The following is a 22,832-nucleotide window of genomic DNA, read 5'->3' on the forward strand; positions in this document are numbered from 1 at the left end:
GGCAGCTGCGAGAGAGGATGAAAAGATATAGGGGATAGAACTAGTTTTTTTTATTTTATTTCGTGAACGAAATTATTACGATGTTTCAAGTTGTTAACTTGCTATTATATGACTTTATCTACGTTACTGGATTTCGAGGGATAGATATAATGCCATGACTGTCGTACTATCTCCTGGGTATTTTTCAGGCTTAACGCAGAAGGCGACGTTTACACCATGGTCAATATGTCAGATCGCCTAGCATTGTCCGACAATTTAAACTACATTCAGCCAGGGCGAGAGAAAATGACGCTAAAGTCATGGTCACTTTGTTTAGGACCCCTGCTCTGAAAATCACCAGATGGCCCAGAAACTGAGTGCGTGCTAGTTACATACCATAGTGTACCGAGCTTAGCGGTGTTCCCAGGAGAGCTCACGAAGCATCAACAGATTACATTTACCTTAAGTATTATCTTTAGCTTCGCTTTTTTGGCTTGATCCTATCTTAGACGACACCCTTTCAACAGAATATTATACCAGAATACAATCTGCTATCTCTATCGCACACATGGCTTAAGCATGTAAGAGGTCAGTTCGGCGAGTCTGGGCCGCGCATCATGAGAAAGCAACACCAAAGTAATTAAACCAGTTTTGAGCCCCGTAGAACGTTAACAAAACACGGAGCAAGTCTTTCAGTGAAAGAAATTAAGACAGCCAAATTACATTCCGTGCGTACTTGTTTCGTTTTTCATTTTTAGCCCAGCTCACCCTGGATTCCTTAATGTACGAAAGGGCTTAGTCGGAATTGGTTTCCCAACAAATTCACGGGCCCCACTTGCGCTGCGCGATGCATATAACATCGTTAGGCCGTTTGAGACATGTCTAACTTCTAACGGTCTCCTAAAAACACTGTTTTGTCGTGTAATTTGTATTTTTCAATAGGCTTCAGAGTAGTTGGGATTAACCCATACTTGTAGCATGATCGGCTATAGCAAAGTTAGCACAGGAGTTAACGGGGCTGGCAGAGATGCATGTGGGGCAGATAGAGGGGCATCCCACCAGACCTAGGAGGATGACCTCGAGTGGGGTTATCCTACGTATATTGATAAGCTCTGATAGACCAGGAGGCAGAAAGCTTTCCAAATTCCTTTCCCGTAGACTAAAAATCCATAACCAATACGTACTTGAGGGTTTGCGGCGAGCTTTCCGTTAACGCCATTAAGCGGGATTCCCTAGAACCATTATGCTCTTGCGATACCTATTATTTGAGATCTCCTTATTTATCGTTTCTCTTTCAATCAAAGTTTACCGGCCTAAACCCATAGCTGCCAGTCTATCGTGTTTAATTTCATGGTGTAACCCGCAGATATAAAAGTATTTTCAGCATTTTGGTAATTTGAGAGCTCGCATGGATGGTACGGCTGCGTAGCTTTCAACAACCTCGGGCAGAGATCCTCAAAAGAACGATATTACAGCTCGATTTGATATGCTAATATCTTTTTAATCCAATATATCATGATGCTGACATTACATGACTTATTTCTGTCGTATTTCGTTTCTTTATCTTGCCGTCCAAATCCCCCGGGGTAGCCTCTCCTGAGGTCTGCGGCTGGCCCCTGTTCTGGTCCACCTTCAATGCAGGATGACACACGCCACTATCAAAAAAAAAAACCCTCAGCTCTGCTTCCTCCATACCGTTCAGCTATCTCTAACCAAAATGGCAATTGAGCACAGTATCAAGTTGGGTGATAAATACGCCGACGAGAAATCCTTTGATGAAGCAGTCACCGCGTACTCTGCCGCGTTGGCGGAGAACCCAAACGCATTCAAAGCGTTGATCCAAAGATCGATTGCATTCCAGAAGATGCAAAAGTACGCCGAAGCGCTCGCTGACTTGGACAATGCATTGAAAGTGGCCGAGTCCCGAGGCAACAGAGAACAGATTTCCACCGCGTATTTCCGCCAGGGGTTGGTGTATTTCTTGGCTGGTGACTTCGAGCAGGCCGTTCCACTCCTCACCAAGGGCCAGGAGTACGGCTGTACGGAGGCATCGCTTGCGATCTGGAAATTGAAGGCAGAAAAGGGATTAAGTGAGGGGAAATCAGTGAAGTTTGATGGGAGAGTGGAGGATGTCGCTAAAGCTATTAAGACTGCAGAGGCCCCGAACGCATCGGTTGAGGCGATGAACAGACTTGCGCCAGTTAAGGAAAAGATTAAGATCGACTGGTACCAATCAACGTCTTCTGTTACCTTAACCATCTTTGCGAAAAACATTGACAAGGATGCGTTGAGGGTGACCATGGCCGCTCGCTCGCTTTCGGTCAACTTCCCCACCACCTCGTCATCGGAGTACGCCTACGAGCTTGACCCGTTGTTTAGCAGTATAAATCCGGAAAAATCCACGTACAAGGTCTTTGGAACCAAGTTGGAGCTTGTGCTTGTGAAAAACGAGCCGGTGAAGTGGACAACCTTGGAGGCTGATGCAGACGTGGCCGCGGCGCAGCTTGTCACCGATGTGAATGTGGCAACACACTACCCCACCTCCTCCAAGAAGGGTACGAACTGGGCGTCCTTCCAGGTAGATGAAGAAGATGCGAAGGATGGAGGCGAGGATTTTTTCAAGACCTTGTACAAAGACGCCAGTGAGGAAACGCGGAGAGCCATGATGAAGTCGTACATTGAGAGCAATGGGACCGCGCTCTCCACCAACTGGGAGGAGGTGAGCAAGGAAACCATCAAGACACAGCCTCCAGACGGCATGGTTGCGAAGAAGTGGTGAGGTAGAAACGTAATAATGATTTAGATGTTGAGTGTAGTTGGCATGGGATGCTATTTGTTAGACACCACGGCTCTCGAAGTATTATCTGATAAAGGTTTAATAGTTCATAAGGGCTGGTCTGGACCATGGAAACTACCTATCTCCATTTAAGAACCAGTGCTTATATGCCTAGATACACCAGTAGCCAAAGAGTAATGCCTTGTGTTGGTTTTATTGAGCCCTTTCCAGGGAATGATTATGCACTTTACGATGGGGGTTGTCTCAGGTCAAAAAATGGCCAACCTTCTACCTTCAAGTGACTAATTGGTGATGATGATGTGACTGAGGTTAATTCTGAAACAGCTCATCCGATATTGTGAGTGACCAACTTTCCTTGCTTATTAATCGACATTATTCCAGAATTGATGACGCAATGTGCTACATGGAGAATCAAGTTTTGCACGGAGCGGTGGTTCCGATAACCATTGCTTTTGATCTGAGAATCTGCTCAACTACATCTCTAGATTAATACTAGAGCCCTGAAACCAACGGGGCTTCATGCACATAGCTACCGGCTGGTATTACCCGATAGGCACTCTCAACGTAAAATCCTTCGGCCATAAAAGATTGCTGTAATTGCATCTTGTAGATTTACTACGAGTGTCAGCCTGTAACCTCTTGGCGTTATTCATGGGGGCGATTCACCAACACCGCCTTACACCTATTAGTTTTGATAGCCCGTTACAGTCCAGTCATTTATCTACCCCCTAATATACCAATTAATTTATCGACTAGAATAGGCCACTTCATCAGTGTCAGCTGTAAATTAATCTGAGTCATACATGGATGTAAATCTTACAAACATGACCACCCATGATCGCTTACAAACCTTAAGAAAACAGTCTATCCAGCACCCTAGAATCATCTCTGCTATAAACCTGTAATATTTGAACAATTATTTCACTATCCAAAAGCACCCCCCTGTTTGAGCAATATAATCGCGATGTTGCCTCTACGGATATACGACACGAAAGTGTGGCTCTCTCTAACGCGTTGGCTAACCGTCGGAATGGCTCCCCGAAAATATGTACTTCCCCAGGGCACTCAGATTTCCTAATGATTAAACGCCATCCATCTTGCGCACGTCCCAGATTTACTATAAAGTTGCTTTATCCCTAGTCTCCTTGCTACGTTCAATTACACCATAACAATAACCACTACAATATTATCTATACCGCCCCCACCCAATGTCCGGAATCAAAATCTCTATTGATAGAGGCGGAACCTTTTGCGACGTCCACGCCGTCATCCCACTGCTCAACGAGGAATATACCTTCAAGCTCTTGTCGGTGGACCCTTCCAACTATCAGGATGCCCCCACCGAGGGGATCAGGAGAGTACTAGAACATGCCACCGGTACCGACATTCCCAAGACACAGAAACTCTCGCTCCTGTTGGTAGAATCGATCAGAATGGGCACCACCGTCGCGACCAATGCGCTACTCGAAAGAAAGGGCGCGGATGTCGCATTACTCACAACCAAGGGGTTTGCTGACATTTTGAAGATCGGCACCCAGGCCAGACCAAATATTTTCGACCTCTCAGCCCGAAAGCTCAAGCAGTTATACAAGCGTGTGGTTGAAATCGACGAGAGAGTAACCATTGAGTCGTACACCGAAGGTGGAGAAAAGCCTCCGGTTGACATCACCTCCGACGCCAGCTTGGTCACAGGTATCACTGGTGATGTCATCAGAATCCTCCAGGCCCCAGACATGGCCATTGTCTCCCAGCAGTTATCTGAATTGCACGCCCAGGGGTTCCGCTCCCTTGCATTGTGCCTTCTCCACTCTTATGCCTATCCAGCACACGAACAGGCGATCGCGGCTTTGGCCCGTCAGATGGGTTTCCAGGTATCTGTGTCTGTGGACTTGCAGCCTATGATCTCCATGGTGTCGCGTACCTCCTCCACCGTCGCCGACGCGTATCTCGGTCCGATTCTCCAGGAGTACATGCAGTCGTTTGGCGCGGGATTCGAAGGTGGCCTCATGGCCCTCGGCAACAAACTTCTCTTTATGCAGTCTAACGGGGGCTTATGTCCCTGGAACGCGTTTTCAGGGCTTCGTGCCATCCTCTCTGGCCCGGCCGGTGGGATGGTAGGCTACGCCGAAACCTGTTTCGACGACCGCCCAGGGAACCTTAAGGCAACTATTGGTTTCGACATGGGGGGTACCTCTACTGATGTTTCCCGTGTATTTGGTGCTCCGGAACACATTTTCGAGACCGTAATCTCTGAGGTGTCGTTGCAGACGCCGCAGCTCGACATCTCCACGGTTGCCGCTGGCGGTGGCTCCATGCTCTTTTGGCGCAACGGGATGTTTGTTGTGGGCCCTGAGTCAGCTGGTGCCCATCCCGGTCCTGCCTGCTACAAAAAGGGAGGTCCGCTCACCGTCACAGATGCTAACTTGTTCTTGGGCAGACTTCTTCCGGAGCACTTTCCCAACATCTTTGGCCCTAACGAAAACGAACCTTTGGATATCAACGCCACCAGGAAGTTATTCTTGGAGTTGACCGAGACGATCAACAAGGACCACGAGAAGCACTTGACCCCGGAGGAGGTGGCATGTGGGTTCTTGAAGGTTGCGATCGAAACCATGTGCCGTCCTATTAGAACCTTGACCGAGTCCAAGGGGTTTGCCACGGCGGACCACAATTTGTCGTCGTTTGGTGGGGCTGGTGGACAGTGTGCCGTCAGTGTGGCCAAGAACTTGGGCATTGAAAACGTCGTGATCCACAAGTACTCTTCGTTGTTGTCCGCCTACGGTATGGCGTTGGCGGACATTGTAATTGAGAGGCAGCAGCCAATCTCCGTGGCGTATGAGGCACCTTCCTTTGTCTCGATTGACACTACTATCGCTCGCTTGAAGGCCCAGTGCATGGAGGACTACCAGAAGCAAGGCCTCACCCAGTTCTCCACCGAGATGGAGGTGTTTTTGAACATGAAGTACGTGGGCTCCGACACTCATCTCATGATGAAGCTAGACGGAAACAACACCGACAAGGAGTTTATTGCGAGACATAACCAGGAGTTTGGCTTTACCTTGGAGAGAAAAGTTTTGGTGGATGACATCAGGGTCAGATTAATTGTCCATTCGACTGCCAAGGAGACGGTGAATCCATTTAGGGAGTTTGCTGATATCGTCTCTACGACCGCTGAGATTTCTACATCCCAGTCGAGTGTGTACTTCGAAAGCGTAGGCTGGTTAGACTCTCCAGTCTACCAGTTAAGTGAGTTGGCAGTTGGATCCCAGCTTTCCGGTCCGGCGGTTATCCTCGATGCAACCCAGACCATCCTCATAGAGCCACACTCCACCGCCAATATTCTCAAGGAACACGTGCTTGTGACAGTTGAAAAGGAGGCCAAGAAGGATATCTCCCGTGTGGTGGTTGACCCCGTCCAGCTTTCCGTATTTGGCCACCGGTTCATGTCCATTGCCGAGCAGATGGGCCGCACCCTCCAGAAAACCGCAATTTCCACAAACATCAAGGAGAGACTCGACTTCTCGTGTGCCTTGTTCGATCGTAATGGTGACTTGGTTGCTAACGCGCCTCACGTTCCAATCCATTTGGGTGCCATGTCTTATGCGGTGAAGGAACAGGCTCAGAGATGGGAGGGGAAGATCAAGCATGGAGACGTGTTTGTGTCCAACCACCCGGTCGCGGGTGGTTCGCACTTGCCTGATATCACCGTCATCACCCCGGTGTTGGATGATGACTGCAACGTGTTGTTCTGGACCGCCTCCAGAGGCCACCATGCCGACGTTGGTGGTATTGCTGCTGGATCGATGCCTCCGGACTCCAAGGAGATCTTCCAGGAAGGGGCTGCCATCATCACCCACAAGCTCTGCGATGAGGGTGTATTTGATGAAGAAGGTATAACCAAACGTCTTTTGATCGACCCGGCGCAGTATGAAGGCTGTTCCGGTACCAGGACCTTGAGTGACAACATTTCCGACTTGAAGGCCCAGGTGGCGGCGAACTTCAAGGGGATTCAGCTTCTCCATAAGTTGGTGGATGATTTCTCCTACCCGGTGATTCAGCTCTACATGGAGGCAATTCTTCATACAGCTGAGTTGTCTGTGAGAAACTTGCTCAGGATGGCGTACCAAAAATTTGGTGGTGAAACCATGAAAGCGGTGGATTACCTCGATGACGGCACCCCGATTGTGCTCGAGATCGAGATTGACCAGGAAACAGGCAGTGCTGTGTTTGATTTCACCAAGTCGGGTGACCAAATTTACGGTAACCTAAACGCTCCCAAGGCGATCTTATTCTCCGCTGTGTTGTATGTGCTCCGAGCCCTCATTTCGGGTGATATTCCTCTCAACCATGGTTGCTTAATTCCGATTGACGTGAGGACAAGACAGGGCTCGGTGTTGCAGCCATCTGCCGAGGCTGCTACCGTTGGTGGTAATGTCGAAACCGCCCAGAGGTGCGTGGATGTGATTCTTAAGGCTTTCCAGGCCTGTGCTGCGTCCCAGGGCACGTGCAACAACTTGACCTTTGGGGCCGAAAATTCCACTGGCCACGGGTTTGGTTATTATGAGACAATCTGTGGCGGTGCCGGTGCTTCTGCTACCTGGAATGGCCAATCTGCAGTGCAGTGCCACACCACTAACACCAAGATTACCGATCCCGAGGTGTTTGAAAAGAGATATCCGGTTATTTTGAGACGATTTGAGATCAGACAGGGCTCGGGCGGTAAGGGTTTCCACACCGGCGGTGACGGTGTGATCAGAGACATCGAGTTTACTATCCCGCTCCAGGTGTCCTGTTTGATGGAAAGAAGAGCCTTGGCGCCGTTTGGGATGGCGGGCGGCGAAGACGGTGAGAGAGGCTCTAACTTTTGGTTAAAGAAGAATGCAGATGGGAGCTACAGAAAGATCTACTTGGGGGGCAAAAACAGTGTGATGATGAAACCGGGTGATCATGTTGTTGTGTGTACTCCGGGTGGCGGTGGTTACGGAAAGGCTGGTGCTGAACGTTTGGATGACGGAGTTCAGTATCCAGCTGCAGATGCAACACAGGCAGTATCACGGATTTCTGGTAGTGTCGCGATGAGAACGATCATGCAAGAGACTAACTAGGAGTGGAAGGCGATTGAATATTGGACATATAAGCAACTTATAAGCAACTTATTGCGCTCCTTTTGGTATACAGCAACTAGCGATAATCTCTCACGACTTATTGTACCCGCTATCACCTACTAGATATACTACACTTGTAGGGGGGAATATTTTCACGTCATACATTAATTATAATTAGAGATGTAAGCTGTCGAAGAGCCTTAAACTTTGGTATATAACCCATTACGATAGACACTTTGGTTACTAGCAATACGGTTACTTTACTCCTTCTTCCCATTAATACTATCCTCAGGCTTTGGCTTCGTCGCCGCCTTCCCCACGCGCTCGAAATACCCCTGCTGGGACAACCGCCGGAACAGTCCCGAGACGGGCTTCCTCTCAGGCGCCAGATTCATTTGCCAGCCCAACTCGCGCGCAATGCGCACCAAATTGGGGTTCCGTATCACGTAGCCGTACTCGCAGATCTTGCTGAACCACTTGTGCGCATCCTTGTAGTTCCGCTCTTCATACAAGGTAATGACAAACGCTTTTAACGTGCGGAGCGACAACGGTAGCTGGAGCACCTCCATGGAGTAACGAGCCCAACGAAACCCGCTGGCCAAGTCGTTCTTTGTGATGGTGTACGCATAGACCAAGTAGTCGATAGGAACTGATGTCTGGAGCCTCTGACCGTGGGCTTCAAGGGTTGCAATATAGTCCTCTAAGACTCGCTCCGCCGCCTTGATATCGTCGTTGCCAGGAATAAAGTGGTTGTTCCCCACGATTTCCCTCATAAACATGCAGATAAAGTGGTCCAGAAGGCGGGAAATCGCAAGTGAGGGGGGACTATCCTCGTTCTGTCTCACCAAACAGGCCATGAAATTGTCATACAACTGCTCGAGTCTGACGGTTCGCTCGCGCCGCTTCAGCGCCGGGGTGAGCCGCAAAAAGCGCTTGAAGTTGGTGTACTTTTCCATTTCGATAAACTCACTGTCCATCTCCGTGATAATGCCGCAGTAGACGCTGTACAAGGCGTCCAGCGAAATGTGTTTCATGCGCAACTCCTCTTTGATATCAGCCCGCTTGACCAAACTCAAATCAGAGAGTTTCAACCAACGGGATCGGTTGCCCTCATAGCACCAGGACAAGAGCCCGAGTGAGTCCAATACCCGGAAGGCATCGTCATAGATCGCTAGCGCGTAGCCCACCAACACCTTCGGATGCACCTTGTATTCGTCTCTGAGGGCATAGAAAAGTGCATCGAGAATGCGCGACTTTGTGTCCAAAAACCGCTTCAACTCCGCTGGATCAGCGCTACCGCGATACGACAAGTCTAACCCGCTCAAGAGCTTTAAAAATTCCTCAAAGTTGTGCTGCTTGCGGAACACCGTAAGCATCGTGGGGATGAATCCCAAGCTGTGGACAGCAGTGGACGCCGCGAGCAACTGCTCAAACAACTGGGTCAAGTCCTGGGTCTCGCCGCTGGACATTTTCTGGTAGATAAGCAAATTGTACATCTCCGCCGCGTGGTGTTCGTGGTGTTTGAGTAGTTCTGCACGTTTATCCGCACTCGCACTGCCAATTTTCCGCCCAATGTACTTTTCCACTTTTGCCGAGTACAAGCTGAGGTAGAACGCCGCCTTGACAAACTCCCCATCTCCAATGCTCCGCCTGATCATGAACCGAAAGTCTTGGTAGGAATAGTTTGTCACTAGCTTTTGCTGCTCCGGCTCGGTCAACTGCTTCCAGCACTCGGAGTTGTACGCCCGTGTGTCTCCTTGTGGAACAAACACACACGTCTCGAAGATGATCTTTTCGATATTGCTGCCTTTACGCAATGCAGTCTTTACCGGGTCCAACGCGTGATCGCTGAGAAAGTTCAACGCGTTGAGTTTGAGCCAGAACGACGAATAGTAATCGCGCGGTAGGATCGTAATCAACCGTGTCCACGTTTCCAGTGACAACCGCAATGGCTTCACCTCGTCGCTGCATTCACGGAGCTTGTCCCAATAGTTAAAAATAATGTCCATTTTTTGCAGGGTCACCGCCAGCTTCTTCGGGGTTGCCGGAAGCTGAATGTCGAGGAGATGTATGATGCACTTTTCGATCCATTGGTTATCCATCTGGGCGCTGGTTGAGATCATGTAACGGAACAATGACTTTTTCAACGGGTCCGCCGCAAACTGGGTGTCTATCGCCGCCGTGAGCTTTCGCACTACCACAGGACTGTGGAGCCGGGTAAAAGTGCGGAGAATCTCTCGCACCCCGGTCGAGTCCTCAATAATCTGCGCCTCGGTCATTTCAACCACCTGTTGGAACATTGCGGTATCGTATTCCTCGGTCGCTGGAGTCTTAATCCCCTTTGGTTCTGGTTTAGAGCGTCGGTTGGGCTTGCCCTTCCGGGGATGGGTTGTGGTGGCATACAACCGAGAGGGTGTAGCGTACAACGGGTGATGTATGGCATGGTAGAATAAAGACGTGTATCTGCAGCCTATTCGGGCCGTTCGGTACAAGCTTTCCATGGATGTGGTGGATTTAGGGAAATGGGGAGGTAATCAATAGTGTACCTCCTCTCGTTAATGTCTTTAAGGCCTCCGTAATTTTTCAGCGTGCGGCGGTGAGCAGCGTGCAGGAGTTTTCAGTTCTGGCGGTTCATAGGTCGGCGACCACCAAGCATCGGGTAGGAACTTTGGGATTCTGGAGGCAGTATTGGTGAAAGTAAGAACACAGGTTAAGGATTTAGCTGAAGCAAAATAGCTAGACATGGCTAGAGCTGGTAACAGAACGGCGTGAGTCGTGGTACGGGATGCGTGCAGGATTCAATACCCTTTTACTTTTACGAATGGAGGTTTACTGTTTCAAAGCGGTTGAAAAATTTCCGAAAAGGGCTATCCAATTGCTTCCAGTCCCTTTTATTAGACTGAGGTTTATTTAATTTTCTAGGATTCGGGTTTTTTTTCCTGGCGAGAGGTTACCGCTGGCACGAAAGTTTTCAAACTACAGACTACCAAGTTTAAGCTGCAAAGGCTAGCATTGTTAAAAGTCAGCCCTTGGTCTTTCAAATTGACGACATTTATTCCCTCTTATTCAAGGTATTCTATCTTTTTTTTAATATGCAAGGATCTTTTCTTTAAAATGAATTCCCTCATCCCTTGTAGGTAGCTCTACCTAAGATATAAATTAGGAGAAAAAAAATAATGCTTGCAATCCTCAGAGATGGAGGTCTTAATCTCCCTTGTTTCGTCAGTCATCTGGAGGGTCTTAAATCTCCTCTAAAACACGGACCAAGTTTGCTCATCAGAGAGATTGCTTCCTTGAAGGATTCCATTATAATGCGCCAGCCCGGAATCGAACCGGGGGCCCAACGATGGCAACGTTGGATTTTACCACTAAACCACTGGCGCTTACTCATAAAGCAAAGAGGTCAGGAGATAAATTGATGTAATATATATCAACTAAATTATTTGTTTTTGAAATTTGAAACATGGGCTGACTTTCTTCTTACCACAAAGTCTTGAAATCAAATCCAGAGTTTTCCTTTGCTTTTCCAGCTTGGAGGAATGTTTGTAATATCACTTAATGGCTGTTCAAGGGGTAAGAGGATGCTTATAAGTAAAATAGCAAAGGTGGAAGTAGAATCTGTCTATACACAGGGGAATAGGTTACAAGTCCTCCGGTTGTTAACTCTCGATACATACCAAACACAAATCATTAGGTAACTCCAGACACAGATAATTGGATAACTTCAGTACATGATTCAGTATCAGTAATGGGTGGGCCATAAGTTTGATGAGATACCCTGTCTAGCCTTCCCTCGGACTCACCTCACATCTACAAAATAACCTGGAAATAGTCACATGCAAAATACACACAAATGAAACCTACGTTCTCACATCCGGTTCGTCCCTCCCAAGCAACTGCTTGAACTGGAGAAACTCAACTACAGCCTTCACATCACCCTTCAAGAAGTCTTGGGTGTCCAAGACATAGTCCTTCTCGTTGCCCGAGTGTCTCTCAACATACAACCTGGCAGTGGCGCCCAGGGAACCGGTACCGGAGAGACGGATCACAAATCTGCCACCGTTGGCCAACTTCACGTACAAGCCCTGCTTGGCAGACACGGAGCCGTCCAAGTCGGTGTACGAAAAGTTCCCAGCCTCGGTAACCTTGACACCAGAGATCTCGGAGCCCACAAAATCGGCAGACGCGATTTTGCGTTCCAACCGAGCGATAACTTCATTAGCACCGTCGGAATTAACGCCCTCGTAGTCGTACCGAGTGAAGAACGTTCTGCCATACTTCTTCCAGAACGCCTCCTGGACGATTTTGATGGTGGCGCCGCCCTTAGGCAAGTTTGGGGTCTTTGCGTCGTACGCCGCAAGCACGTTCAACCACGCGACGATCGCCCATAAGCCATCCTTCTCTCTGATATGGTCACTTCCGGTACCGAAACTCTCCTCACCACAGATGGACAACTTCTTGGCGTCAAACAATGCACAGAAGAACTTCCAGCCGGTCGGCACCTCGTAGCACTCGACCCCCTGCGCGCGTGCGACGCGGTCGAGCGCACCGGATGTTGGCATAGAGCGCGCGAGACCGCGCGTGCCGGTCTTACGAAAGTAGGGAATCGCGTCTGCGTGCTCCGCAATGATAGCAACAGAATCCCCCGGAGACACAAACGCGCCGTACCCGTAAATCATGTTTCTGTCACCGTCACCGTCGGAAGCGGCGCCAAACGCGATTTTTCTCGCATCAACCTGGTCCACCAAGGTCTTGGCATACACAAGGTTGGGGTCCGGGTGCAACCCGCCAAAGTCCGGAAGCGGGACACAGTTCTGGATCGCCAGCTCCGGGAGGCCGAGCTCATCCACGAACACCGCGCGACCATATGGCCCGGTGACCCCGTTGAGCGCATCAAACAACATCTCAAAGCCCTCCGGCGAGCGCTTGGCAATAAACTCCTTGATCAATTTGAAGTCGAAAATTTCCTTCAACATCGCGGTGTACGCGGCGGTGGAATCGATGATCTCGACCTCCAACGCACCGTAGGCCCGGGTGCCAAGGGTCGCAAGGTCCACGAGCGGCAAGTCAACACGCTTGTAGGAGGTGAGCGCGCGCGACGCGGCATACATCTTGTCGGTGACGGATTCCGGTGCGGGTCCCCCGTTCGCGAGGTTGTACTTGATCCCGAGATCGTTCTGCGGGCCACCGGGGTTGTGCAGGGCCGTGAGGATAATCCCCCCGGTGATTCCTGGAGCGTGTGTGCGGATCACGTGCGACGTCGCTGGTGTCGAAAGAATCCCGTGCTGCCCAATGATGAGCTTGCGGACGCCATTGGCCGCACCGATTTCGGCAATCAACTGCACAACCTTGTCGTTGTAGTAGCGGCCGTCGCCTCCGACCACGAGAGTGGCGCCATGCACCCCCTCAGGGATGCACTCGAGGATGGCCTGGATGAAGTTCTCGGTATAGTGTGGCTGCTGGAACACGGTAACCTTCTTGCGAAGCCCGGACGTGCCAGGCTTCTGGTCCAAGAAGGCGGTGGTGGGGATGATTTTAATGGACATTGTGGTGGTGTGAGCGGCAATGAGTGTGGGTGATTTGAAAAAGCAATTGAGTTAGGGGAGGGGTATTTATAGAAGGGGGCCGAAAATTTGCGGGGCATGGGGCTCACGAAAACTCCGGGAAGCCACTGTGCAGGACTCTTTTAGTGGGGTGACAGAATCTGCGCCGTGAGATTCGGGTTGTATACCGCCGGTCAAGCCCAGAAACAGGGGTTTATTAAGATAGTGCATTATAGCGGTTTATCTTTGAGTATAACGATTTTATTCTGCGATGGAATTGTACGCGTTTTATGGAGATTTGGTTGATCATATTGAAATGCGCACTGATGGGGTTTAGAGCAGCGCAGCATTCTCTAGATAATGATTTTTTAGGACGGAAGGGGAAAATTCTAAAGGGCCCACAGGTTTTTGAGCCAGTGAGATGATAATTATACGTAGGCAAGACGACACGAAATACTACCCGGTCTCTAAAGCTGAGAGGATGCAAATATCTCATAAATACAGACGCACAAAATGACCTAGCTATGTTGCTGATTGATCCGGGATGCAATATCGTGTTCGATTAATCACCACTCGGAGCAAAGTTTTGGCGGGGAAAGTCATGTTTGCTGCCGGGCGTTTAGCGTTCGTCAGGCTTGTAGACGACGCACCGCTAAAAAATTAACCCGCACTTTCGCATGAGGTCACAGCACTAGGCTGGATGTTTAGTATAGTACGAATAAAACTTCGAACGCTTAGAAGTCCCAGATTTAATGATATAGGTGGTTGATGCCAGTATTAGGTGGTTTATGCTTTTTACTCAACCAAGGAGGGGCCTATTAATATCTTGGCAATTAGGCATCACTGCTTATCCACCGTGGAGATCTGTGCTGAAAAATTCAGACTGACAATCGCTGGGGCTCAGAAGCTTGTACCATAAACTACAATGGAAATGGCCTAAAATTGGGACTGTCCCCAGTATGCATACTAATTAGAAGCCCCTGAAACTACCCTATCAAAGGCTATTCCTGTGTAACATTGAGCGGGGTTACAATTGTGAAAAAGCTTGTATAGTAACTACTTAGGATTGTGATCACGTCTTGGTCTGAGCCTTTGACCGAAATTGCGGGGAAATGGTATGCCTCCGTGCTGGACCAGGGCCTGATGTCCTCACACCACCACCATGTGCGTCAACTCCTATTTGACCAAAACCTCATAGGGTCACTGAGGTGAAAGGTATATTGAGTCATTCCGGTCGGTCCTGCTGATTTTTTGGTACGTTGCCTTCGTAACAACGTCTTGGCATCCCAACATGACGGAGGTATGATACGCACAAAGGGTTCATGTATTTTAGCATAGAACATTAATGCTTTTTCCATATCAATCTAGAAATCGCCACCAAGCTTAAGTTTTTTAATCTAGTTAATTCAGCAGGGTAGTTATCTGTCATGATATTGATAGCATATTGAACATCTAATATCGGAAACTTTACAGTTTGGTTGAACGTCACCGATTTTACATCTGCTCCGTAGGGCCATAACTTTGACCAAAAGCTGCGAGGTATTGCATACAGAGAGACTAAATTTTTTTAAAAAAAAGGATTAAGCTTCGAGACCAGTGCGGAAGTCGCCAGTGATACCATAATCCCTCCTAACGTCAGACCTGGCTTGGATCTATACTTTTAGACTCGAATACCGACGACCCCAATAGACCAAAAACCAGACTCAACCCTTTGTTTCGTAAATTACCGATTTCCCCTTGCCTCTATACCCCATAGACCAACAGCTTTCGTAAAGCTTGCCCCAGGAATTATCGCACAAACGTTAGTATCCTTCCCTGATTCTCAATAAATCTCACTATACAACTTCCTATGCTTTGAAATCACATTACTATATACACTCCACGTAAACGGTGGCTTAACATAATTATACACGGAGGACACGCCCTCTCAAATGTCCCGAGACATTTATTCATCTCTCAACCACGCTTCGCGTCTGAGTTTTCTGTGATGGTTAATCAACTCTCTCTTCAACTCATACTTGGTCTTTTCAGAGTCGGCAGTCACAGGCGCGGCAGCCTTCTGCCTACCCAAGCTCTTGTCCATATTGGCGATGGCAATTCTGATGAAATAAACGGTGGTGTCGAACTTCTTGGCCAACTTGGTGAAGGACCAGGCTTCTGGGTCCTGGGCTCTCAAGGATTGGATCTCAGCAACATGCTCGGCGGTCAAGTGATACTGGGGACGGGAAGCAACATCGTCCTGGAGAAGCGGCATGTTGCTCAAGGCTTCCTGTGAGAACTCATACGACTTCAAAATGTGTGGCAAATTCTTCCTTGGGTCTGATTCCGGGAGGAAGGCGTTTGGCGTTTCATACAACGGCGACTTGGCAGATGGCGCTGGGTGGTGGTACAAACCTTGAGGCAAGTTTGGCTTCAAGTTCCACGCAGAACGGACCTTGTTGTATTTGTTTGGGGTTTCCGCAAGCGTAGGAAGCGACTTGATGAGCTTTTCAGCAGATTTTCTCAACATTGTACAGTGTGTGGGTGGTAACGGAGGGGTATTTTGGACTTCAAGATCACACTCTGCTTTTATGTTAGCGTTTTTTTTCACTGAGTATGGACATTTTTCACCAAATGCAGGGAATGTTAAGGCACACGGAAAGCGACGTCCCGATTGGGACCGGAGGCGCACGACCCAAGTCTGGGAGATTTCATGCCAAGATATCTGGTACACCTTTTAATATCTATACCATAAGAACCGGCGGGATTATCCACATATATTAGAATCCTTAGGACTGAGTATCTACAATGTTTGTTATTATCCGGACTCGAATTTTACCGTTTTATGAAGTTGCTAAAAGCTAGGATTCTAGATTATTATGAAAGAATCTGGGTTAGCGGAATCACGATTCTGTTACCACACACAAGAGGCTCTATAAACCTTGAGAACTCTTTGTAAACTCAACAACCATATCAGTCACTCAAAGAGTATACACTTGGTTGAGTAGGCTTGTGTATAGCTTTAGCTTTAGATTGTGAAGTCACGCGACAGACTCCAAAAATCCTTGGAAAATACTAAAGCACTAGTAAACAGCTAATGGTTGTCGAACGAAACACCAGGGGAAAAGAAGAAAGCGGCTAGAGGTGTATGGGAGCATAGAAACGTACATTGGTAGTTGTCTGTTTCAGATCATATCGGTGCGGTCCCACGCCTTCCTAATATGTAGTTTTGAATCTTCGGGGCCCCTTATAGCCTTGGAATAGACGATACACTATTTATATTAACTTCTGTAGGTCCTTAAGATTCACCTTGACGCGTTGCATATTTGGCTTCTTGTCCTCCTTCTGTCCATCCCTCATACCCACTTTCGCCTCTCTCTTACCTCTTCTCTCCTTTCCTTGATTCCCTTTCTTTCTCTCGTTCCACTCTCTCTTTTCTCTCTCCGTTCCTTCTCCGAACGGCGGTATCACAATATCTCTCAACTTTGGATTCTGGCTCGCCAAACGCCTCACCTCCTGGGGCTTTACCCTCGCGTTTGCCTTACTCACCCAGCCAAAACTGTCAGGTGTCAAAGCGTAAACTGTTTGCACTGCCTTGTCGATCTCTGTCTGAAGCTCTGCCATCTCGTTTGGTCGCGCCATGATGTCCACGGTGAAACAATACACCCCATTCTTCAATGCTTCCATTTTTGAATCGTCCCTGCCCTCTATTTTTTTCTCAATCGCTGCTTGCAAGCAGTCCCGAAGGTTTCTCCGGGAATACAACCGGTAGACCGCGTAGCTGCGCGGCACCAACGACTTGGTGTAGAAGTTCTTGCTCTGGGAAAACCCAGCATCGTTAGCATCGTAGCCCGTGTAGTGCTGGACGTGGAAAGCAGGCGAGGTTTTGCGGAAGTGCGAGAGGTAGTGGTCTGGTGGGAGATAACTCATAGTGAAGAACTTGCACAGGTAGTGCTTGGGCGTAAAGTTCCTTAGCCTCATGGCGTAGTACTGGAAAAGATCGGCGTAAACGCCTTTGATGAAGGCTCTGGGTGTCCGTGGGGGAAGCAAGAATTTGAGCATAGTCCCTGAATCTTATCCGGATAATCTATGTGAACCGACTGGGGGATATAGCACAGCAGCGTCCATGAAATGTTTCATATCTCAGCCTGCATCAAGTCGATTGTCATATTTTAGTGCAGCTGAGGGATTGACTAGACAATGAAATCGGGAAACACCTTAATGATATATTGATGCAATTTTAGCGATTACACAAACTGGTATATTATCTATGAGTTTGGGATTTCGAAATTGACGATTAAAGCACGCTCAGTATCTTGTTTGCTTGACCACGCTTCTCTGTTATACCCAAATCTGACTTGACATTCCGGGCAGAAGTTTAAAAGCAGGTAGTTTATCGATATAGCGCAGCCAATTTCGAAAAAAATATGAATCGCCTATATGTAATCTTCCCGAGGTGGCTTTGGCACAGCCTTCTGTACAGATATACGCCTACAAACCCCGCTATCCCAAGGTTTTCTTCAAGCAATGACATAAATACTGAATACATGAGCCCCTTATTCCTCCTCGGAGTCAGACTCGGAGTCCGAGTTCTGCTTCCCCTCCATCTCCTTGCGCTCCATCAAGGCCTGTAATTCGGCGTCCTCGGTGGCAGTAACCGCCTTCGGAGCCATGGTGACGTTGCAGACACCACCAGAAACGGTAATCTGCTCCTTAATCTTCTCGATCGCCTGCTCTATCAACTCGATCCCCTGCTGCTTGTCTAAGGCCTGGGTGGTCACGACGTACAACGGCGCGGCAACCAACTTGACCTTGATCTGCATCTGCTCGGTGGACAAGGCCTCAGCGTCGTATAACGCGGCCTTGATGGCATCGATACCCTCGTAGCCGAAACAAGAAACCTCGACATCGGCGCGGATCTTGATGGCCTGTGGGGTCAATCTTCTGGAAATGTACATCTTCAATTCGGCAAGCACCTCTTCGTTCGGTGGAGTGACATCGTTGAAAATGGTTGGGTCGGTGATGGACACCTTGAAGGCGTCGTAGGCATGTCCAAATTTACGAGACAACGGCCAGCCGACAGTTTTATACAAGCCTTCCAACGGGAGATTGAATTTCTCGGCACAGTGTCTCAAGATGGAGTGCACGGCCTTGCTCTTGGTGTATCTTTCCTCACACTTAGCGACGTCTTCGGAGGAGACTCTTCTCTTGGACAAATCAATGTACCCCTTCTCCTTGTCGACTCTCAAGACAACCACAACCTCGTTTTTGCCCACACGGATCAACTTCTGGATCGAACGGATACGACGTCTGGATAACTCGGAAAGCAAGACCATCCCCTCGATGTTCTCGTACTCCAACAACTTGACATACGCCCCCATCTCAGCAATCTGTTGGACGTTGACCATCACAACATCGTCCACCTCTGGGAACTTGTTTTCGTAGAATCTGCAGTTAGCGGTGCTCATAATGACTTGCTGGGTGGGACTATAACTGATGGGAGCTCGCAAAACGACTTCTTAAACGTAGTCGAGTCTTTTGCGCGGCGAAAAAATGAAGAAAAAATTATGTAAGCAGCGTCGCGAAAAATGTCCCAGCGCCGCAGGCGGTGAGGCACAAGGGCCAAAACCATGACTGCGATTGAATTAGTATCTCGTTGATAATTGTTCCATTTATTAGGGCTTTTGCTAAAATATCTAGAAATATTTTGTATTTAGCGTTTATTAAACATTCTGTCCTTTGAAAAATGGGTGGAAGGTCTGACTTTTGGAGAAATAACTTGTTGGGAGTGGTTGCGCACTATGACGCGTCTTCAGCTGAAGGCAGGGTGGTACTGGTGGGCTAGCCGTCCCTGGCCTCGACTGGACATAAAGTTTACGGCATTGGAATCCCAGTTGTATGGTTTATTCTCGCATCTTGCTTCTAGCTTCGATGGATTTCATTGTTGAGCTCAAAAGCCATAAATCTTTAATCCATAGTCTGTAGAAAAATCGTCTAATACTTTTTATTGATAAATATTCGTCATCCTTCCAAATTACATGGCCAAACTTCTACAGCAGGCCCTTCAAAGACACCCAGAGTGAGCTTCGGGCTTACAACAACCTATTTTTGGTTAACGCAAACCTCACGGCTTCCTCTACATGATCAAAGACTCCACCCGTTGGCTTGGCGACGATACTATCCCAGTCTTCGTCTCTGAACACCCCCGTGCGCAACAACAAACTCTCCCAGCCGTAGTTGTTTGCCCCCAAAATGTCACTTTCCGGGTTGTCCCCAACCATGTAGACCTTTTTGAACGGAGACTGCACCGGGGCCACGTTCAACTGCGGGAGAACCTGGGTCTCTGGCTGAATTTCGGATCCCAATCGCCGGCTCCAATCAATCAAGACGTGGTGGGCGTAATCGTAGCTGACTTTAAACGGCTTCCCCAAGATTGTGCTCTGCAACTCAGCCTTGTTCATCTCTCTGTACAACGCCTCCATCGTGATTCGGAACGCACCCTGGCCGAATCGCAGCACCGGGTATTCATTCGCCCAGAGAAAGTCATTGTTTGAGAAGATAATGGGAATAGATGGGGTGGCATTGCCCACCAACTGTGCATTGCCTCGCTTGGTGCCAAAGTAGCCCTCTTCGGAGTTGAGCAAGTCCATAGAGATCTGGGTAGCGGTACCAAAATCACGCGGGTCCGAAAACACAAGGATGGCGGAAATTGGTTTGGCAGAACCTCCGTACAAATGCGACTCGGAAGGATGCATCGCAATGTCCTCTAGCTGCTCCTCGGTGTATGAATGGAACGGGTAGATGGAGCCGTTGGCTCTGACGGCATCAATCGGAGTCAAAGCCTCTTTGAAGCCGTACTGCAAAGCCACTTCTCTGGCCTCATTCCCCCTGCCACCAATCACCAACACACGTTCGAACTGGGGGTCGTTCACGAGCGCTTTGCACGGCGTGTGCGACTGCACAATCTGCGCCGGGTGCAACTGAGTGCCGATTCGCGCCGACAAGTCTCTCACACGGGTCAGTTCCGACTTTCCCCCACCATTCGTGAGCAAAATATACGGCACTTTAAGCCTTTCCAAGAGTTGCAAAGCGGGAAGCGCGTGTGGCAAGGACTTGCCGCCCCTAATCAACACCCCGTCAATGTCAAAGACAAACCCAATGTCCAGTGGCGCCGTAGAGTAGGCTCTGGAGAGGCCGCGGAAAAGCGGACGGTATTTACGCAACATGAATACCTATGGATGTGTATTGTATTGCAAGAGGGGGTATGGAGCGAGGGAATAAGGCGCCGGATCGGGTTTTGTATGCAAACGGGGATTCTAGCGTGAAGGATACACGTGATCATGCGGCCAGGGATGCTACCATGGCCCCCTGCTGACTCGTATATAGATCAAATAGCGTCCAATATTTAGCATCCAATCTTGTAGTTGATTAAATTAGGGTTTGTAATAATTATCGAGTCTAGTCTGGTTTGTTTTAAAATTAGCACCGTTAAGGTACTGAAATGCTAACTAGACTTTGAGTAGTGTATGAGCGTCCTTCGAAGTCTACCGAGGTAGCCGGGTATCTCGATGCAGGCAATGCGGCTCGACTGTTTTTTAAAAACGTTTATGGCCCCTTTGTCAGTCAAGGCTTATCCTCTTTTCTATCGTCCTGAGCTAGTTTTACGTCATTTTATTCTTGAATTTTGTCGATTATAACGCCTTCCTTAAGCACGCCTTATGTTATCCCTCTTGAAACCCTTCAAGCTCTCCCGGAGCTTGAGATGCTCAAGCCTCTCTCCTTTTCGCTTCTCCACATCCACTTGTATCGCAAAGAACGATCCCAACGCCACAAAGTCCAAGTCCAACAAATCATCGTCAAATCTTAATCTCCGCAGAACCAAAGCCAAAATCGAGCCGGCGCTAGATACCTTCTCTCGCGTCCGCGCCACCGCCAATATCAACTACCAAACCTTTCCCGTGACCGCCGTCTCCATCTGCGAGTCCTACGATCTCCATAAAGTAATCAGCGGCCTCACCCACGATGACTACACCACCAATATCGTCATTCCCCAGGAAGCCATACACGTCCGGGTCCCAGTTCACCGTTTAGACACGCAATACGTGCCGGTAAACTACACCTGGGGAAAAGACTTTGACGTAATGGTTCTAGCAAACGGGTCCGTGGTTGCCTGGGGCTTGTCGGAAGAGTACCTTCTCGAACACTTTGTGCCTATGATTAAGGATTGTGAGAGGGAAAACTTCGGTTTGGTCGAGAGTGAAGAGCTAGACTACGTGGAAATCCCCCTGGAAGCCGCCACCGAATCTCAGAGCTCTGATGCAAACCTAGGATCATATATCGACAACCGTGAATTAATTGTTATCAGAGGTTCCACCGCTGACCAGAAGCTTCTCGATAAAGCCACCTTCGCCTTTGGCCTTGCTCGCTCCACGCGATTGGCCCTCCTTGAGCAATACCTTGAGAACTACATTTCCACCACCAAACAGCACTCTCGGGCGCTTTCCGAGCAGTGTGAAATCACCTTGAAGGAGCGCCAGATCTTGCAAAATATGGGCAAGATCTTTCTCATCAGAAATAAGCTCAACTTGCACAACGAGTTGATCGACACGCCGGATTTGTATTGGTCAGAGCCTCATCTTGAGAAGATCTATGCGGAAATTTCCCGTGAATTGGACGTGTTGCCGCGGATTGCTATTTTGAACAAGAAGTTGGACTATGTTAGCGACGAAGCAACTTCGCTTTTGGCAGTGTTGAACGAGAAAAAGGGGACCCGCTTGGAGTGGATCATCATCTGGTTGATTTTGATCGAAGTCTTCTTCGAAACGTTCCACTTCTACGAGCGCTACGTCTTGGAAAGGCGTGTGAAGGAGGCTGAAAGTAAAATTGGGTTGAACGTAAAGTAGCCAAGGAAAGCAGATCGCCTACTCGTATCAAAATGGGGTATGGGGGTGCTTATACTAATACAAAGTTTTACAAGCCGGGTCAATACGTGTATGTACAAAACTGTATAACACTTTGTATCTATTGTGAATAGTTCTATGGTGAAAGTGTAGATCTATACGAGGTGCGACGGGATAAAAAAGGAATTATTATCTAAGATCTGACAAGTATTTTGTGCTTCCTATGCACATATACCTCGAAGTCTCTCCATAGAGTAACAACCTCATCATGACAGATGGTGGCTTTCATAAAATGGGTTATCAAACAAATACACCCTTTCAAGTTTGTCATACCAATTTATGATGACACTACCTAGGTGGTTTTTGTAGGAGTGCCACAGTCGGGGTCAGGATTCGCAGTACTAATAGTCACGTGACCGATGGTGTTTGATTTTTCACTGCTGATTAATTCATGCGGCTTTGGTTCCGAGGTTTCTATCCTTCAAGAAACATTACCCATCGTTTAACTATAAGTTTATCTCCAGTAACT

At 48.4% G+C, this 22,832-nt stretch overlaps 9 protein-coding genes and 1 non-coding gene across 10 annotated transcripts; 3 read left to right on the forward strand and 7 right to left on the reverse strand.

Annotated features, from left to right (window-relative positions):
• Positions 1 to 1,502: 1,502 nt before the first annotated feature.
• SGT1 (co-chaperone) lies at positions 1,503 to 2,875 on the forward strand (the record flags this gene model as incomplete). The annotated part of the gene is made up of 1 exon (XM_019128303.1): positions 1,503 to 2,875. A coding segment is annotated over one exon (923 nt), but the record flags the coding sequence as incomplete, so codon positions are not given.
• A 999-nt stretch (positions 2,876 to 3,874) lies between these two features.
• On the forward strand, positions 3,875 to 8,136 carry HYU1 (5-oxoprolinase). Its single transcript, XM_019128304.1, has one exon. The coding sequence runs from the start codon at positions 3,985 to 3,987 to the stop codon at positions 7,879 to 7,881; it is 3,897 nt and encodes a 1,298-aa protein (XP_018986483.1). The 5' UTR covers positions 3,875 to 3,984; the 3' UTR covers positions 7,882 to 8,136.
• A 5-nt stretch (positions 8,137 to 8,141) lies between these two features.
• Positions 8,142 to 10,382, reverse strand: BABINDRAFT_6985 (uncharacterized protein; the record flags this gene model as incomplete). The annotated part of the gene is made up of 1 exon (XM_019132546.1): positions 8,142 to 10,382. One exon carries the CDS (start codon positions 10,380 to 10,382, stop codon positions 8,142 to 8,144), a length of 2,241 nt encoding a protein of 746 aa, XP_018986484.1.
• Positions 10,383 to 11,193: 811 nt separating this feature from the next.
• On the reverse strand, positions 11,194 to 11,264 carry BABINDRAFT_t142. The gene has a single exon. It is a non-coding gene; the product is annotated as a tRNA-Gly (tRNA).
• Positions 11,265 to 11,387: 123 nt separating this feature from the next.
• Positions 11,388 to 13,719, reverse strand: PGM2 (phosphoglucomutase). Its single transcript, XM_019128305.1, has one exon. The coding sequence runs from the start codon at positions 13,425 to 13,427 to the stop codon at positions 11,742 to 11,744; it is 1,686 nt and encodes a 561-aa protein (XP_018986485.1). The 5' UTR covers positions 13,428 to 13,719; the 3' UTR covers positions 11,388 to 11,741.
• Positions 13,720 to 15,263: 1,544 nt separating this feature from the next.
• On the reverse strand, positions 15,264 to 15,983 carry BABINDRAFT_160557 (mitochondrial 54S ribosomal protein mL58; the record flags this gene model as incomplete). Its single annotated transcript, XM_019128306.1, has 1 exon — positions 15,264 to 15,983. A coding segment is annotated over exon 1 (560 nt), but the record flags the coding sequence as incomplete, so codon positions are not given.
• A 242-nt stretch (positions 15,984 to 16,225) lies between these two features.
• BABINDRAFT_174942 (uncharacterized protein) lies at positions 16,226 to 17,585 on the reverse strand. The gene has a single exon (XM_019130978.1). It carries the CDS (start codon positions 17,463 to 17,465, stop codon positions 16,680 to 16,682), a length of 786 nt encoding a protein of 261 aa, XP_018986487.1. The 5' UTR covers positions 17,466 to 17,585; the 3' UTR covers positions 16,226 to 16,679.
• A 374-nt stretch (positions 17,586 to 17,959) lies between these two features.
• On the reverse strand, positions 17,960 to 18,871 carry SUI2 (translation initiation factor eIF2 subunit alpha; the record flags this gene model as incomplete). The annotated part of the gene is made up of 1 exon (XM_019132335.1): positions 17,960 to 18,871. One exon carries the CDS (start codon positions 18,869 to 18,871, stop codon positions 17,960 to 17,962), a length of 912 nt encoding a protein of 303 aa, XP_018986488.1.
• Positions 18,872 to 19,495: 624 nt separating this feature from the next.
• On the reverse strand, positions 19,496 to 20,629 carry BABINDRAFT_34248 (uncharacterized protein; the record flags this gene model as incomplete). Its single annotated transcript, XM_019131671.1, has 1 exon — positions 19,496 to 20,629. One exon carries the CDS (start codon positions 20,627 to 20,629, stop codon positions 19,496 to 19,498), a length of 1,134 nt encoding a protein of 377 aa, XP_018986489.1.
• A 457-nt stretch (positions 20,630 to 21,086) lies between these two features.
• On the forward strand, positions 21,087 to 22,445 carry BABINDRAFT_160559 (uncharacterized protein). Its single transcript, XM_019128307.1, has one exon. It carries the CDS (start codon positions 21,122 to 21,124, stop codon positions 22,304 to 22,306), a length of 1,185 nt encoding a protein of 394 aa, XP_018986490.1. The 5' UTR covers positions 21,087 to 21,121; the 3' UTR covers positions 22,307 to 22,445.
• Positions 22,446 to 22,832: the final 387 nt, after the last annotated feature.

Source organism: Babjeviella inositovora (genome assembly GCF_001661335.1).
Source record: "Babjeviella inositovora NRRL Y-12698 unplaced genomic scaffold BABINscaffold_3, whole genome shotgun sequence".
Classification (NCBI taxonomy): domain Eukaryota; kingdom Fungi; phylum Ascomycota; class Pichiomycetes; order Serinales; genus Babjeviella; species Babjeviella inositovora.

Coding starts and splice junctions, on each gene's coding strand:
- PGM2 (XM_019128305.1), bottom strand. CDS start 13,427: ATGTCCATTAAAATCATCCCCACCACCGCCTTCTTGGACCAGAAGCCT.
- HYU1 (XM_019128304.1), top strand. CDS start 3,985: ATGTCCGGAATCAAAATCTCTATTGATAGAGGCGGAACCTTTTGCGAC.
- BABINDRAFT_160559 (XM_019128307.1), top strand. CDS start 21,122: ATGTTATCCCTCTTGAAACCCTTCAAGCTCTCCCGGAGCTTGAGATGC.
- BABINDRAFT_174942 (XM_019130978.1), bottom strand. CDS start 17,465: ATGCTCAAATTCTTGCTTCCCCCACGGACACCCAGAGCCTTCATCAAA.